At 44.6% G+C, this 14,741-nt stretch overlaps 1 protein-coding gene across 4 annotated transcripts in view; it reads right to left on the bottom strand.

The window, feature by feature from the left end:
• The window catches only part of ptchd1 (patched domain containing 1), a 70,188-nt gene extending 65,265 nt beyond the window's left edge, over positions 1 to 4,923 (bottom strand). For 2 of the 4 annotated variants that reach the window (XM_073046034.1, XM_073046035.1), the window contains exon 1: positions 4,222 to 4,922. In XM_073046034.1, coding sequence (XP_072902135.1) covers positions 4,222 to 4,590 — 369 coding nt within the window. In that variant the 5' untranslated portion in view covers positions 4,591 to 4,922. Of the gene's footprint in view, positions 1 to 4,221 lie in introns of all 4 variants that reach the window. The other 2 variants (XM_073046033.1, XM_073046029.1) reach the window with 2 other exon arrangements.
• Between the last annotated feature and the right edge of the window lie 9,818 nt (positions 4,924 to 14,741).

The raw sequence follows: 14,741 nt of genomic DNA, 5'->3' as shown, positions 1-14,741 counted from the left end.
ACATATAGGGGCCTGAAATAGCTCACTATACTCCGTGCGGTCTGACAAATGCCTTATAAAGCCTCAGCATTACATCCATGCTTTTATATTCTAGTCCTCTCAAAATGAAAGAAAACAATGCATTTTCCCTCCTTTACAGATTCAACTTGCAAGTTAACCCTTGCACAAGGACTCCCATCCCTTTGCACCTGATTTTTGAATTTTCTCCTTGTTGAGAAAATAATCTACAACTTTATTCCTTCTACCAAAGTTCTCAACCATACACTTCATTCACTATATTCCATCTGCCACTTCTTCGTCCATTTTCCTAATCTGGTCAAACCCTTCTGCAGACTCCCTGCTTCCTCAACAATATCCGCCCCTCCACCTTCATATCATCAGCAAACTTGGCCACAAAGTCATCAATTCCAACAGCCAAATTACTGACATATAACATGAAAAGTGCTCCCAACACTGACCCCTACAGCTTCATTCAGTTCAGGCCCAGACTTAGAAAAATAATTTATGAAAATTCTTAGCTAGCCTGTCTAATTTTCTACTAGGACAGTGTTGAAAGGGGTTCGAAAATGTGTTTAGGTCATGTTATCCCTGCCTCAGAAGTGTGTGATGGGATGGTGTGGAGGGAGCTTCAGTCTGTGTCTGACCCCAGGAGAGTGTGATGAAACAGTGTAAAGGGAGTTTCACTCTGTGTCTGACCCCAGGAGTGTGTGATGGGACAGTATGGAGTGAGTTACACTCTATGTCTGACCTTGGGAGTGCGTGATGGGAAGGTGCGGAAGGAACATCACTGTGTCTGACCCCACGGGTCTGTGATGGGACGTGGTGGAGGGAGCTTCACTCTCTGTCTGAGCCTGGGAGTGTGTGATGAAACAGGGTGGAGGTTGCTTCACTGTGTCAGTTAAAAGGGCATCTTAAACATTTCAAGTGATATTGATGATGCTGGTGTCTTTAGACATTCAGAATGGTATGATATGGAAGCAGTCAATATAACTAAAGGGTATCCAATGGAACGTAACAATACCTGGATGGATAAGAGTAAGATAATCTTGATGGTATCAGGATATATATTTAGCAGTATGTGAATTATATGAGTGTATATCTAGATGTGTGGGATTGTTCTGGCTACCTGATGATACTTAGATGGTATAAAGATCATAGACTTGGAGTGAAGAGCTGCTGGTAACAGAGATACAGGAATGTATAACAATGCTTATCTGCAAGGCATACGTGTTTCAGGATCTAATGGCAAAAGTGTTGGCGAGATTGAATGAAGACATTAACCTGATACCATGAAGATGCATATTTAATGTATACACAGATGAATGTCTGTTGCATGATTGTTACTGTTTGATACTATGGGGTACATATCCACTGGAGGAACTCAGCAGGTCTATGAGAGGAAAGGAATTGTCAATGGTCCAGGTCAAAACCCTGCTATCAGGACTCATCAAATATGAAAGTAAGCAGGAAGTTTGATGGATGATGACGAGAGAGTAAATTTATTTGATGAGGGACAGTAGCTGAGTGTATAATGGGAATGTGGGTACCTGGTGTTTCTTGTATTTGAGAATGTGGATGAGTACTTATACAAGTGTGGGTACCTGGATCTGCACAAGATATAGGGTATCTGATAGAATGACAGGAGAAATCTGCTGGTATGACTAAATGAGTTAGAACAGTACAGCACCGGACCTGTCCTTTTGGCTTATGACGTGACAAGTCAATATTTAATTGATTGACTGTATGCCAAGGTACCAGCACTTCACCCAAGAGTTACCCTACTGGTCACTATCCCTTCATCCTCTGCGTATTCATGCGTAAGAGGCTCTTAAAAACATCAAAGAAGGCATGCTTGCCTTTATTAGTCAAGGCATCAAGTTCAAGAGTCAGAAAGTTAGCTGCAGCTTTATAAAACTCTGGTTAGGGGGCATCTGGAATACTGCATGCAATGCTGGAGGCTTTCGAAAGGGTGCAGAGGAGTTTCACAGGATGCTGCCTGGATTAGAAGGTGTAAGCAAAAAAGAGAGACTGGACAAACCACAGTTGTTTTTTCTGGAGTGGTGGAAGCTGAGGTAAGACCTTACAGAAGTTATAAAATTCTGAGAGGCACATTGAGAGCAAACTCCAGTTTTTTTTCCCCAGGGTCAAATGTCTAATTATAGAGGGTATGCATTTAAGGAAAAAAGGGGAAGGGTTCAAAGGAGATGTTTGAACAGGCTCTTTCTTTACACAGAGGGTGGTGGTGGAGACAGATAATCTAGAGGTGTGATAAAGGCAGGCACCTGATGGTAAACAGCGGGAAACACAAAATTTAATTGTATCCGAGGTTATGAGGTCAAGTATTCCGGAATCTTCATCAGAGAGGAAGACCAGGCCTTAGCTCTACTCTGGTGCAAGTCACTATGTAACTGCAGTGTGACATCTTTACTCCTGTACTCAGATCTTCCTGAATTTGAGATGACCCTCCCTGCTTGTTGAATTGTAGTGGTTTGAACACAAGACACGAAGTTACCTGTATACAGAAACACTTTTCAATCTTACTCTACTTAAAAACACTCTGCCATTTAAAAATTTTTCTAACAATGTGAAAGATTTCACAACTTTCAATTATATTATTTGCTAGGTCTTCACCTATCTATAACTCTGCAAGCATTCTCACAGTCCGTACAGCTTGGTACCATCAGCGAATCTGAATTATTCTTGATGCTCTCATTGATATGGATTGTGAGAAGCTGGGAACCTATTGCTGATCCTTGTAGTATCCCACCGGACAGAGCCTCTAAACACAAAAATGGCCCATTTCTTCCTGTTTTCAGTTTTCTCTACATTAACCAATCCTCGATCCATGCAAGTTTATTATTCCTAATAATATGTCACCTAATATTGTTTCAATGTCTCTTGTGTGATACATTAATGAAGGCCCTGTGAAAGACCAAACATATGATATCAACCAAGCCACCCAAATTTATTCTACAGTTTACTGGTTTTCAAAAACCTCAAATTGATTTATCAAATATAATTTGATAGGTGAGTGTTTGATGCCATGAGATGGAGAAATAATGAGATGAAACTCGGTTTCCTGATGTTACTTAGTGATTAAGTATGACAATCTGCAAATCTAATGATATGAGGAAGACATCCAGTCACTATCTGATGTTATGTGAGGATGTGAGGCAGCTGAGGATGAGGCTACTTATCCCTAGGTGGTTGTTATGAGGCCAGACTGCTGTTGGGTTACATTGGTTCAGTGCTAAAATGGATTGGTCCTGCAAAGAGATGGTTTTGGATGAGGAGGAACAGTACTGGAACAGAGTGGTAAGACTTGGTGACAGACTGGTGCTGGGACAGAATGGATGCAGTGTATTGGTAATGGCATTGAGATGGGCTGCTGATGGGATGGAATGAGGTGGACTGGTGACCGGATGCATTGAACAATGCAGGATGGGGATGGTATAGCGAGAGTCAGAGCCAGGATGAGATGGCGATTAAATGGTCAAGAAATGGGGATGGGACAGGGAGGGAACGAGATGGCACAAGAATTTAACGAGCTGCTCTGGTTATGCGATGAAAAAGTGGTCTAGGATGGGAAATGAAGTGAAATGAGATGTGGTAGGATAAGAGTGCCAGGAATGGGATGTGGTGGGATGGGAGGTAGGGTGGGGGGGTGGAGGTGGGACACAATGGAGCGGGGGGGGGGGGTGGACGTGGGACGGGATGAGGGGCTGGAGACAGGACGTGATGATGGGGGGCTGGAGACGGGACGTGATGGGGGGGGGGGTGCCGGAGACGGGACGTGATGGGGGGGGTGCCGGAGACGGGACGTGATGAAGGGGTGGGGCTGGAGATGGGACGTGATGAAGGGGTGGGGCTGGAGATGGGGGGGATGAAGTCAGGACAGGATGGGGGGGCTGTGGATGGGTTGAGTTGAGGGGGGTCTGGAGATGGGACATGATGGGGGAGTGGGGACGGGTCAGGTTGAGAGGGGTCTGGAGATGGAACCAGATGAGGGGGTGGGGCTGGGACGGGATGGAGACGGGGCGCGATGGGGGTGGGGGGAAGGAGATGGGGACAGGATGGGGGGGCTGGGTCGGGACGGGTTGAGGAGGTACTCGAGGTGGGACAGGACGGGTCGGGTTAAAGGGGGTCTGGAGATGGGAGGGGGCTGGAAACTGGGTTCGATGGGATGAGGTGAGTTAGGCCGGGGGTGGGCGGTCCGCTGACCTGGAGGATGAGCCGTGTGTGCTGCGGGTCGAGCAAGTTGCCGCCGCCTCTCCCTCTACTGCTGCCCGGGGTGGTGATGACGACCCGACCGTAGGGCCCCGGGCTCTGTAGGTCCGAATAGAGCAAGTGCTTGGACTGGTTGACGGGAAAGAGGCTGTTGACCAGAGTGCGCTCGATCTTGGCCAGGCTGTGGCGCGGCGCGAACAGATACTCCATGTTGTCCTCCACCCGGTAGCGGCTGAAACTAGCGCCGAACAGGATGGCAAGCAGCACGGGCGCCGAGGCGAAGAATACCGGGTGGTTGCCGATGAAGAAGCCCAGGCGGTAGAAGCAGGTCTTCAGGCCCCGGTGCAGCAGCTGCCGCAGCATGGTGAGCGGGGCTCGGCCGGCGGCCTCACACGGCGGCAGGGCCCGCCCAGCCCTCGGCCTCGGAGCCGGCCGCCATCCGCAACGGGCGGGCCAGGCGCCACCCCTTCAGCCGTGTGATTGCCGGGGCCTGCCGTGTGTGCCGTGCCGTCCTGTGCTTTGAGGCCCGGCCAGGCCTCCTGCTCCACCCCAAGGCTGCAGCGAAGGGTTCGGCCGCTCTCTGACAACTGAGCAACTGGCTGCGGGCGGGGCTTGGGCTGAGAAGGGAGGAGGGAGGGGAGGGCGAGACAGCGAAGGAGTGAGGGGAGAAGAGGTGTGGGGGAATGAGGGAGGGGTGAGTGAGGGTGGGGAAGGAGTGAGGTTAAGGGGGAGGAGAGAGTGGAGGGTGGGTAGGGTTGGGTGAAGGTGGGAGGGGATGAAGGAGAGAGAGTGGGAAAGGGGAGGAAGAGGTGAGGATGGAAGGGAGGGTGAGGGTGGAAAGGGAGGGTATGAGGCATGGAGGGTGAGGGTGGGTGGGTGGGAGGGAGGGGGAAAGGGATGGGATAGAGGGATGAGGGAGAGATGGTTGGGAGGGACAGCAGGGAGAAATTAGGGCTGGGGAGGAGTGAGTGGGGATGAGGAGAGTGCTAGGGAGAAGAGGGGAGGGGGAGGGCGGGGAGAGGGGACGGTGAAGGGAGGATGGAAAGTGGTGGCAGATGATGGGAGAAGAAAGCAGGATGTGGAGGGGGTAGGGAGAGGGGTAAGAACCGAAGGAAGAGGAAAGGGAGAGTAATAAGGAGAAATGAGTGGAGGGTAAGGATAGGCTGAGGGGAAAGGAGAGGCAGCATTAATGTGAAGTGGGGAGGATGGGAGAGGGAATGGAAAGGGTCTAGAGGGAATGGGGATGTGTGGTGGGGGAGAGAATAGAATGGGGGAGGACAGTGGTGGGGTAAGGTGGGAAAGAGATGGGGCGGAGGGGAGGATAGAGGAGGGAAAGGAAAGGCAAAGTGTGAGGGGGGGAGAGAAAGTGGGGGGCCAGGAAGAAAGGTGAGGTGAGGAGGTGTTAAGTGAGAAAAGGAGAAAAAGGGGAGGGGGAGATGGAAGGAGAGAGCAACAGAGGGAGGCAGAGGGGAGTGGTTGAAGCTAGGTGGAGGGGAGGGAGGGGAGAGAAGGGTGGAGGGGGTAGAGATTGGGGAAGGGAGAGGGGTGTGGAGGGAGGGGAGAGATTGGGGGACGTGAGGAGGAGGGTGGAAAGTGGAGGGGAGATTAACGTTATTTTACTTCAATCCCATTTTATTACCTCCATATTTTCATCAAACTCACCCTCCCCAAGATTCTACCCACCCTCACTAGGGGTAATTAGACCACCAACCTGCATTTCTTTGGGATGTGGGAGGAAAAACCCAAGTGATCACAAGGAGAACATGCCAGCTACACACAGAGAGCACCCAAGGGCAGGATTGTTGGAACTGCGAGGCAGTGGCTTTATCTGTTTGCTTTCACTCCTAGAAACATACTGATTCTTGAGTTAATTGGCTACTGTAAACTACTAGTGTAGGTGGCTGGTAGAAAATCAAAGGAATATTAACAGGCAAGTATGTGAGAATGGATGATAGGAAAATAAGTGAGAGAACAGGAAAATAGCACGAGAATAAATTTGCTCTGAAGAGTCAGCAGAGAATAGATTATTTCCTCCATGTTGTATGGAAATATACTCTCCTCTTGTCCTAAACCACCCTCTTCACCTTCCACGATCTCAGCTTGTCATCTAATCCACCTGCCACGATTTCTGATTCTCATCTAATTTCACCTCCCCACCGTTCTATCGCATAATTTCCCTTGTACCCTGTTCCTCCATATACAGATGCTAACTGACCTGCTGAGTATCTCCAGCATTCTCTGTTTTAATTTCAGACATCAGCAGTATTTTGCTTTGATAGCCCTTACGGTATTTTGGAGTGATTGCCTGTGTTCACTGTGTGTGTCCCATAGTCAATTTGGCCTCTGGTGCCTCTTTTTTCATATTCGTTAGTATTTTAAATTCATATTTCTTCTAAGTTTTTGTAATTGCACATTTTTTTACTTTCTTCTATCTATTTGTCACCCTCTCCAATGTATCTGGTTAATGTCTTAATTTTTAGCCTTAATTTTCCTCTTTATACTTGACATTTATTGTTTTTGTTATGAGAGAATATATTTCTCCTGAACCTTACTGAACATAATTTTAAATATTTCCTGCTGCTGTTTGATCTTTTGGTTGGTTTGCATTTCTGTTTACAAATTCTGCCGTTTCCATCCTCTCTCTCATCATCATCTCTTCTAATCTATTATACTGGTTACTATTTTAGTTATACTTCTAAACCACTTCACCTTCTGACTGCTCAGCACTAAATCCTCTTGTAGTTGCTACCTGTTCTGTTTCCTCTGACTGGATCCTCCCAATATTTCCTCACATGTTGGGCTTTTCATATATCGCTACAAAAAGGAGTTCTTAACACAAGGCTGAAACACTTCCACTACCTTTTCTAATTCTATTGATGATAAATGAACAATGCTGCCTTTTTTGCATCTGGCTGACATTCATTAATCCGTCCTTTACACCCTGACTTTCAGTGGCATTACCATTACTAAATCCCCCACTATTAATATCCTGGGGATTACCGTTGACCATAATCTGAACTGGAATAACTATGTGGCTACAAGAGTGGGTCAGAGGCTAGAAATCATGCAGTGAGCATCTCCTCTCCCAACTCCCCAAAGCATCAACAAGGCTGTAGTCAGGAGTACAATGGGATAATCTTCACCAGCTGGGGTGAGTGCCACTTTAGCAACACTCAGAAAACTCAACGCCGTAGGGGCATAGCATCCCACTTGATAGACACCCCATCCTCAACCATTCACTCACTCCACTACCAAAGGATAGTGGCAGCAATTTGTACCACCTACATGATGTATTGCAACAACTCTCCAAGACTCTTTAGACCTTACAAACCCATGACGTCCACCATCTCGAATGGCAAGGGCAGCAAAAGCATAGGGCACCATCACGCGGAAGTTGTCCTCTAAGGCACACACCATCCTTACCATCAGCGTCACTGTTGCTGGATCAAAATCCGGGAACTTTCTCCTAGACGACATTGGACCACAGCAATTCAAGAAGGCAGTTCACCACCACCACCACAATGACAATTAGGGATGGGCGATTAAATACTGGCTCACCCTACAAAGCCCACACCCTTTGAATAAATATTAATACAAATAAAGTCTCTATCTTAATGGCCCCAGAGAATGGGCATATAAATACGACATCCTGGATCACCTAGAAGGTAGAAATTCACTCACAAACATTCTTAATCGAAGTTGGGACGTCTCTATCCCCCCCCCCCCCCATTACCTTATCATTTCCTGTCAGTCACCTCATGTAAAGATACTCCTGTATCTAGTGTCACTTTACATTAATTAGATGCATATAATCTCATGTATTTATTTTGATGTTTGTTTTTTATCCTGCATCAGATCCAGACTAGCAATCGATTTATTCTCCTTTACATGTGTGTACTGAAGAATGACAAGAAACAATTGTGAATCATGAAATAAATTTGTTCTATATACCCAACCCACTGTGGAGATTGTCACTTTCAACCATGGAAAGGATTTTCATGAGCTCCCACATGGCAAAATGGTCAAAAAAGTAATTTTCTTACATAATAACTATAGCTTTTTAGGCTGGTCAGGCACATAATGGAACCTGAACTAAATCAGAAAATCTGTAGTTCAGAATTCACCTTCAAGTTCAGATTAGTTTATTGTTATATATATCTCAAGGTGCAGTGAAGGACCCCCACCATCCAGGCCATGCTTTCTTCTCACTGTTGTCATCAGAAAGGAGGTACAGGAGCCTTAGGACCCACACCACTAGGTTCAGGAACAATTATTACCCCTCAGCCATCAGGCTTTCGAATCAGAGGGGATAACTTAACTCATCTGAACTCACCCCGACACTGAGCTGTTCCCACAACCTACAGACTCACTTTCAAGGACTCTTTATCTCATGTTCTTGATATTTATTACCTATTGTGGAAGAAAAATGACTTTAGAGACTAGACTTAAACAGCAGTGATACCTTTATTCAGCATGATATCATGGAGAGCTTGCAGAAATGTGCAAATCTGTAAGTTAAAGAACAATTTTGGCGTCTATTTATACTGCTGAACAGGCAAATATACGTGACATCTGGCATGCAAGTTAATCTATTATATAAGCAGATATACATAACTAGTAGCAAATAAGCACATCTGTAGCACAGGATTTTTTAGTCAGAGAGCAAATAAGTGACTAAATCATTAGTGCGTGTTCCTCTTTTCTACACTTAGTGTTGCAACCTGATTATGAAAGACTGCTGTCTGCAAGTATAAGCATGGGACATTGGGTTACAAAGTTCAAATAGAAAAATGCAAGTTAGCTACTTATTTTTTAACCTTTTTGCTAACCCTTCTTCCACACTTGTTTTTTATTATTATTATCTTGGTTTGGTTTTGTATTTGCACAACTTGTTATCTTTTGCATATTGGCTATTTGTCTTGTTACTGTATGTGGGATCTTTCATCATTTCTATTTTGTTTCTTTGTACTTACTGTGAATTGCTGAATGTAGATGAATCTCAGGATTAAAAAAATGGTGACCTATACCTATGTACTTTGATAATAAATGTACTTTGAACTTTATTCACATGATGCTCAAAGAATAAACAGTCAAACTATTCATATTTTGTATATATATAGAATAAACAATTCATTTTATTCCACATTGTCAACTTTCCATGGTATTAAATACTATTAGCAATACCATTGAAAAGAATCTGATAAGCATGGTAAATGTTTTTATTTATCTAATACACAAGGTCATAGCACACATGGAAAATAAACATCAGCTAATGATGCCAAAGTAGTTTGCAATGCATTCTGTAGTGACAAGTCACATTGTTAGCTGTGAAGAGCTCTGGGTTGCTTGAGGTCAGGAATGGCTCTCTTTATATTCATTCAATTTATGATTCATTTCAAGATTTTAAAGTTTTTAGATTACAGATGGGGAAAAAATTCTGGAATGTACCAGCAGAGAAAAGATTATTTCATTTACAGGTGAGTTACTATTTCCTGGGGAGAGTAGAATCTGGGGACAGTTGATGGAAATAAGAAAGAAGTCTCAGCGTAGATAGGAGCTTCTTGGTCGATGCAGACTCGATGGGTCGATGTGCCTGTTTCTCTGCTGTATAACTGTTTTACTGAAGAAAATGATTATTTAAAAAAATTTGCATCCTATTTGCTGTATGGATTCGGGGGTTCAAAATTCATAGCTCCTTGAAAATGGCTACACAAGTAGATAAGGTGGTAAAGAAGGCATATGGTATACTTGGCTTTACTTAGTGAGTTCAAGAGTCAGAAAGTTATGTTACAATTTTTATGTTAGGCCACATCTGGGGTATTGCATTTCCTTTCTGGTCACCCCATTATAAAAAATGTGTGAAGGTTTTAGAAAGGGTACAAAAGACACATCATATGGAGACTTTGGACAGACATCTGTTGTTTTACTTGAGTGGGAGAGGCTGTATCACTGCCTGGTATGTGAACTGCCCTCAATCGCAGGACTCTTCAGAGAGTGGTGCAGACAGCCCAGTGCACCTGCGGATGTGAACTTCCCACTATTCAGGACATTTACAGTGACAGGTGTGTAAAAAGGGTCCAAAGGATCATTGGGGACCCGAGTCACCCCAACCACAAACTGTTCCAGCTACTACCATCCGGAAAACGGTACCGCAGCATTAAAGCCAGGAGATAACTTCTTCCACCAGACTATCAGACTTGATTAATTCATGCTGACACAGTGGTATTTCTAAGCTATACTGACTGTTGTACATCTTAATGTACATACTATTTATTACAAATTACTATAAATTGCACATTTAGACAGAGACGTAACAAAGATTTTTACTCGTCATGTATGTGAAGGACATAAGAAATACAGTCAATTCAATTCAATTCGCAATAAAGTCAATTCAAGTGGACTGGTCTTTTATTTCTGTTCTAGTTTTCTATCACTTTATAGATGCAATGTTAACAATGGTGGTGTAATATTTCCTCTACTATATCTTTATGAGGTATGGTATGAGGATACAACCACCCCAATTCAGGGAGTTGGTTTAATTTAATATTTAGCCTTTTCTTTAAGTGCATTTAGATCATTTCCATTCTGATGACTTCTGCCTAATCAGTTGCTCTGGCAAATAAGGTAAAATAAATTCTTATACTTTTGACTTCCTGCTTTCAATTACTGGGCTATGCTTTTCTTTTTTAATTGATGATCTGGTAATTTTTTTTTGCTACTTCGTTTTGCTCCACTAATCATTTTTCAGAATTTATTTTTGCTTTCTAATTGATTTTTTTATCCTTCCTTCATTGTATTCTTACGTTACTCTTCATGTAAGTCAAACGCTCCCAACCTGGGGTCCATGGACCCCTTGCGTAATGGCATTGATCCACGGCATAAGGAAGGTTGGGAACTCCTAATGTAATTTCTCATTACCTTCAGATGTTTCCTTGTGTTCTTATTCATTCATTAATATTTAGTCTTGTTTATTGGTTAAATATGTTTTCCTATTTGTCATTTGAACATACTTTCAAATATTTCAAATTTGCTGTTGCAATTCACTGACATCATTATGTGTATTCCCTGAATGCGTGAGGAGCTGTTACTATCAACAGACATCTGGATGGTTCTCATTGTCATCATTTGATAAAGATTCTTACAACAAATCTCAGCAATTTTCCATCATGTGACTGCATATGATTCTATCCTCCATGTTTGGATCATTATTGATGAAATTGGCTATCATTGTCTTAATATAGGACAATACCTCTTGTGATGAGCTGTTTGCTGATGATGGTCTATCTGACCTGTAACTGCTGCTGCTCAAGTCTAAAAGATCTACATTTGTAAGCTCAGTAGCTCTTCTATGTCATTCTAGTCTACTTCATTAACCCAGCCTCATCATAGTACAAACACTGATTTACTAACATCACAATATTTTCTTAGAAATTTCAGGTTTGCAAACGAGTGGGACCATAAGACATAGGAGCAGAATTAGGTGATTTGGCCCACCAAATCTGCACTGTCATTCCATTATGGCTGATCTATTATGCCTCTCAGCCCCATCCTCCTGCTTTCTCCCTTCTCCCTGTAATATTTGACACCCTTATTAATCAAGAACCTATCACCCTCCACTTTAAATATATCCAGTGATTTCCACAGATTCACCATCTTCCAGCTTAAGAAATTCCTCCCCAACTCTGTTCTAAAGGGATGTCCTTCTCTTCTGAGACTGTCTTGTGGTCCTGGAATTATCCACTACTGGAAAAATCCATTCCATCTAGGCTTTTCAATATTCAAGAGGTTTCAATGAAATCCCCCCTCATTTTAACTCCAGCTGGTATAGGCCTAGAGCCATCAAACTCTCCTCATATGTTAACCCTTTCTTTCCCAGGATCTTTCTCGTGAACCTCCTCTGGACATTCTCCAATGCCAGCATATACTTTCTGAGATCAGTGGGAGAGTTTAAAAAGCGAGCCGATTAACGGAGCAGGCGACGGAGTAGTGGGAGACAGAGTAGGAAGGCTTTGGCTTGAGAGGCTTCGACAGGACGAGCTTGCTCCCAGTCAGGTAAGGCTGGGTAAGCTCCTTTAATAACTCTAATTAGCTTAGGAGTTGGTAATAGAGGCAGCAGTTAGGGCAGTCGAGTGCTCCGTTTGCAGTATGTGGGAAATCAGGGCGAGCACAATTGTCCCTGATGACTACACCTGTAAAAGGTGCATCCAGCTGCAGCTCCTGACAAACCGAGTTAGGGAACTGGAGCTGGATGAACTTTGGATCATTTGGGAGGAAGAGGCAGAAATAAACAGGAGTACAGGAAGATAGTCACCCCTAAGGGTCAGGAGACAGGTAGTTGAGTGACTGTCAGGAGAGGGAAGGGGAATAGACAGAATGAGCAGAGCACCCTTGTGGCCATTCCCATCAATAACAAGTATATCGTTTTGGATACCGTTGGTGGGGACGACCTACCAGGGACAAGTTGCAGTGGTTGTGTCTCTGGCACCGAGACTGGACCCTCAGCTCAGAAGGGAAGGAGGGAAAAGAGGAGAGCAGTAGTGATAGGGGATTCGATAGTTAGGGGGCCAAATAGGAGGTTCTGTGGAAGAGATCGAGAATCCCGGATGGTCTGTTGCCTCCCTGGTGCCAGGGCCCACGATATCTTGGATCAAGTTCTCAGTATTCTCAAAAGGGAGAGTGAGCAGCCAGATGTCATGGTTCATATAGGGACCAATGACGTGGATAGGAAGGAGGAGGAGGTCCTGCAAAGAAAATTTAGGGAGTTAGGTGCAAAGTTGAAGGACAGGACCTCCAGGGTTGCAATCTCAGGATTGCTACCCATGCCACGTGCTAGTAAGGCCAGAAATAGGAAGATAATGCAGCTAAATACGAGGCTAAGGAGTTGGTGCAGGAGGGAGGGCTTCGTGTTTTTGGACAATTGGGCCTTGTTCCAGGGAAGGTGGTACCTGTTCCGATGGGACGAGTTGCACCTGAACTGGAGGAGGACTAACATCCTTGCGGGGAGGTTTGCTAGTGCTGCTCCAGGGGGTTTAAACTAGATTTGCAGGGGGAGGGGAACCAGAGTGTTAGAGCAGATAGTGAGGTGGAGGAGGATAAAGGTAATGCGAGAGCTCATGGAGTAAAGCCAGATCGAGCACATATAAAGAGGCTTTGAGGAAAGAGAAACAGAATAAAGGGTGTAAAGGTAGTAAGGTAGAAGGGCTAAAATGTGTGTACTTCAACGCAAGAAGCATCAGGAGCAAAGGTGATGAACTGAGAGCTTGGATACATACTTGGAATTATGATGTAGTGGCCATTACAGAGACTTGGGTGGCACCAGGGCAGGAATGGATTCTCAATATTCCTGGATTTCAGTGCTTTAAAAGGGATGGGGGGGGGGGGGGAAGGGGAGGAGGGGATGCATTACTGGTCTTTTGAGTCAGTATGGGTAGAAGTCAGGAACAGGAAGGGAGCAGTTACCCTATTGGGGTATTCTATAGGCCCCCTGGTAGCAGCAGAGATACCGAGGAGCAGATTGGGATGCAGATTTTGGAAATGTGAGAAAATAACAGGGTTGTTATCATGGGTGACTTTAACTTCCCTAATATTGATTGGCACCTGATTAGTTCCAATGGTTTAAATGGGGCAGAGTTTGTCAAGTGCGTCCAGGATGGACTCCTGTCACAGTATGTTGACAGGCCGACTAGGGGGAATGCCATACTAGATCTAGTATTAGGTAATGAACCGGGTCAGGTCACAGATCTCTCAGTGGGTGAGCATCTGGGGGACACTGACCACCACTCCCTGGCCTTTAACATTATCATGGAAAAGGATAGAATCAGAGAGGACAGGAAAATTTTTAACTGTGGAAAGGGCAAATTATGAGGCTATAAGGCTAGAACTTGTGGGTGTGAATTGGGATGATGTTTTTGCAGGGAAATGTACTATGGACATGTGGTTGATGTTTAGGGATCTCTTGCAGGATGTTAGGGATACATTTATCCCGGTGAGGAAGATAAAGAATGGTATGGTGAAGGAACCATGGGTGACAAGTGAGGTGGAGAATCTAGTCAGATGGAAGAAGGCAGCATACGTAAGGTTTAGGAAGCAAGGATCAGATGAGTCTATTGTGGAATATAGGGTAGCAAGAACGGAGCTTAAGAAGAGGCTGAGGAGAGCAAGAAGGGGGCATGAGAAGGCCTTAGTGAGTAGGGTAAAGGAAAACCCCAAGGCATTCTTCAATTATGTGAAGAACAAAAGGTTGACAGGAGTGAAGATAGGACCGATTAGAGATAAAGGTGGGAAAATGTGCCTGAAGGCGGTGGAAGTGAGCGAGGTCCTCAATGAATACTTTTCTTCGGTATTCACCAATGAGAGGGAACTTGATGGCTGTGAGGACAATATGAGTGAGGTTGATGTTCTGGAGCATGTTGATATTAAGGGAGAAGAAGTGCTGGAGTTATTAAAATACATTAGGACGGATAATTCCCCGAGGTCTGACGAATATTCCCCAGGCTGCTCCACGAGGTGAGGGA

This window comes from Hemitrygon akajei, chromosome 5, assembly GCF_048418815.1.
Source record: "Hemitrygon akajei chromosome 5, sHemAka1.3, whole genome shotgun sequence".
NCBI classification, from domain to species: domain Eukaryota; kingdom Metazoa; phylum Chordata; class Chondrichthyes; order Myliobatiformes; family Dasyatidae; genus Hemitrygon; species Hemitrygon akajei.
This window is presented reverse-complemented; position numbering and strand designations above follow the sequence as displayed.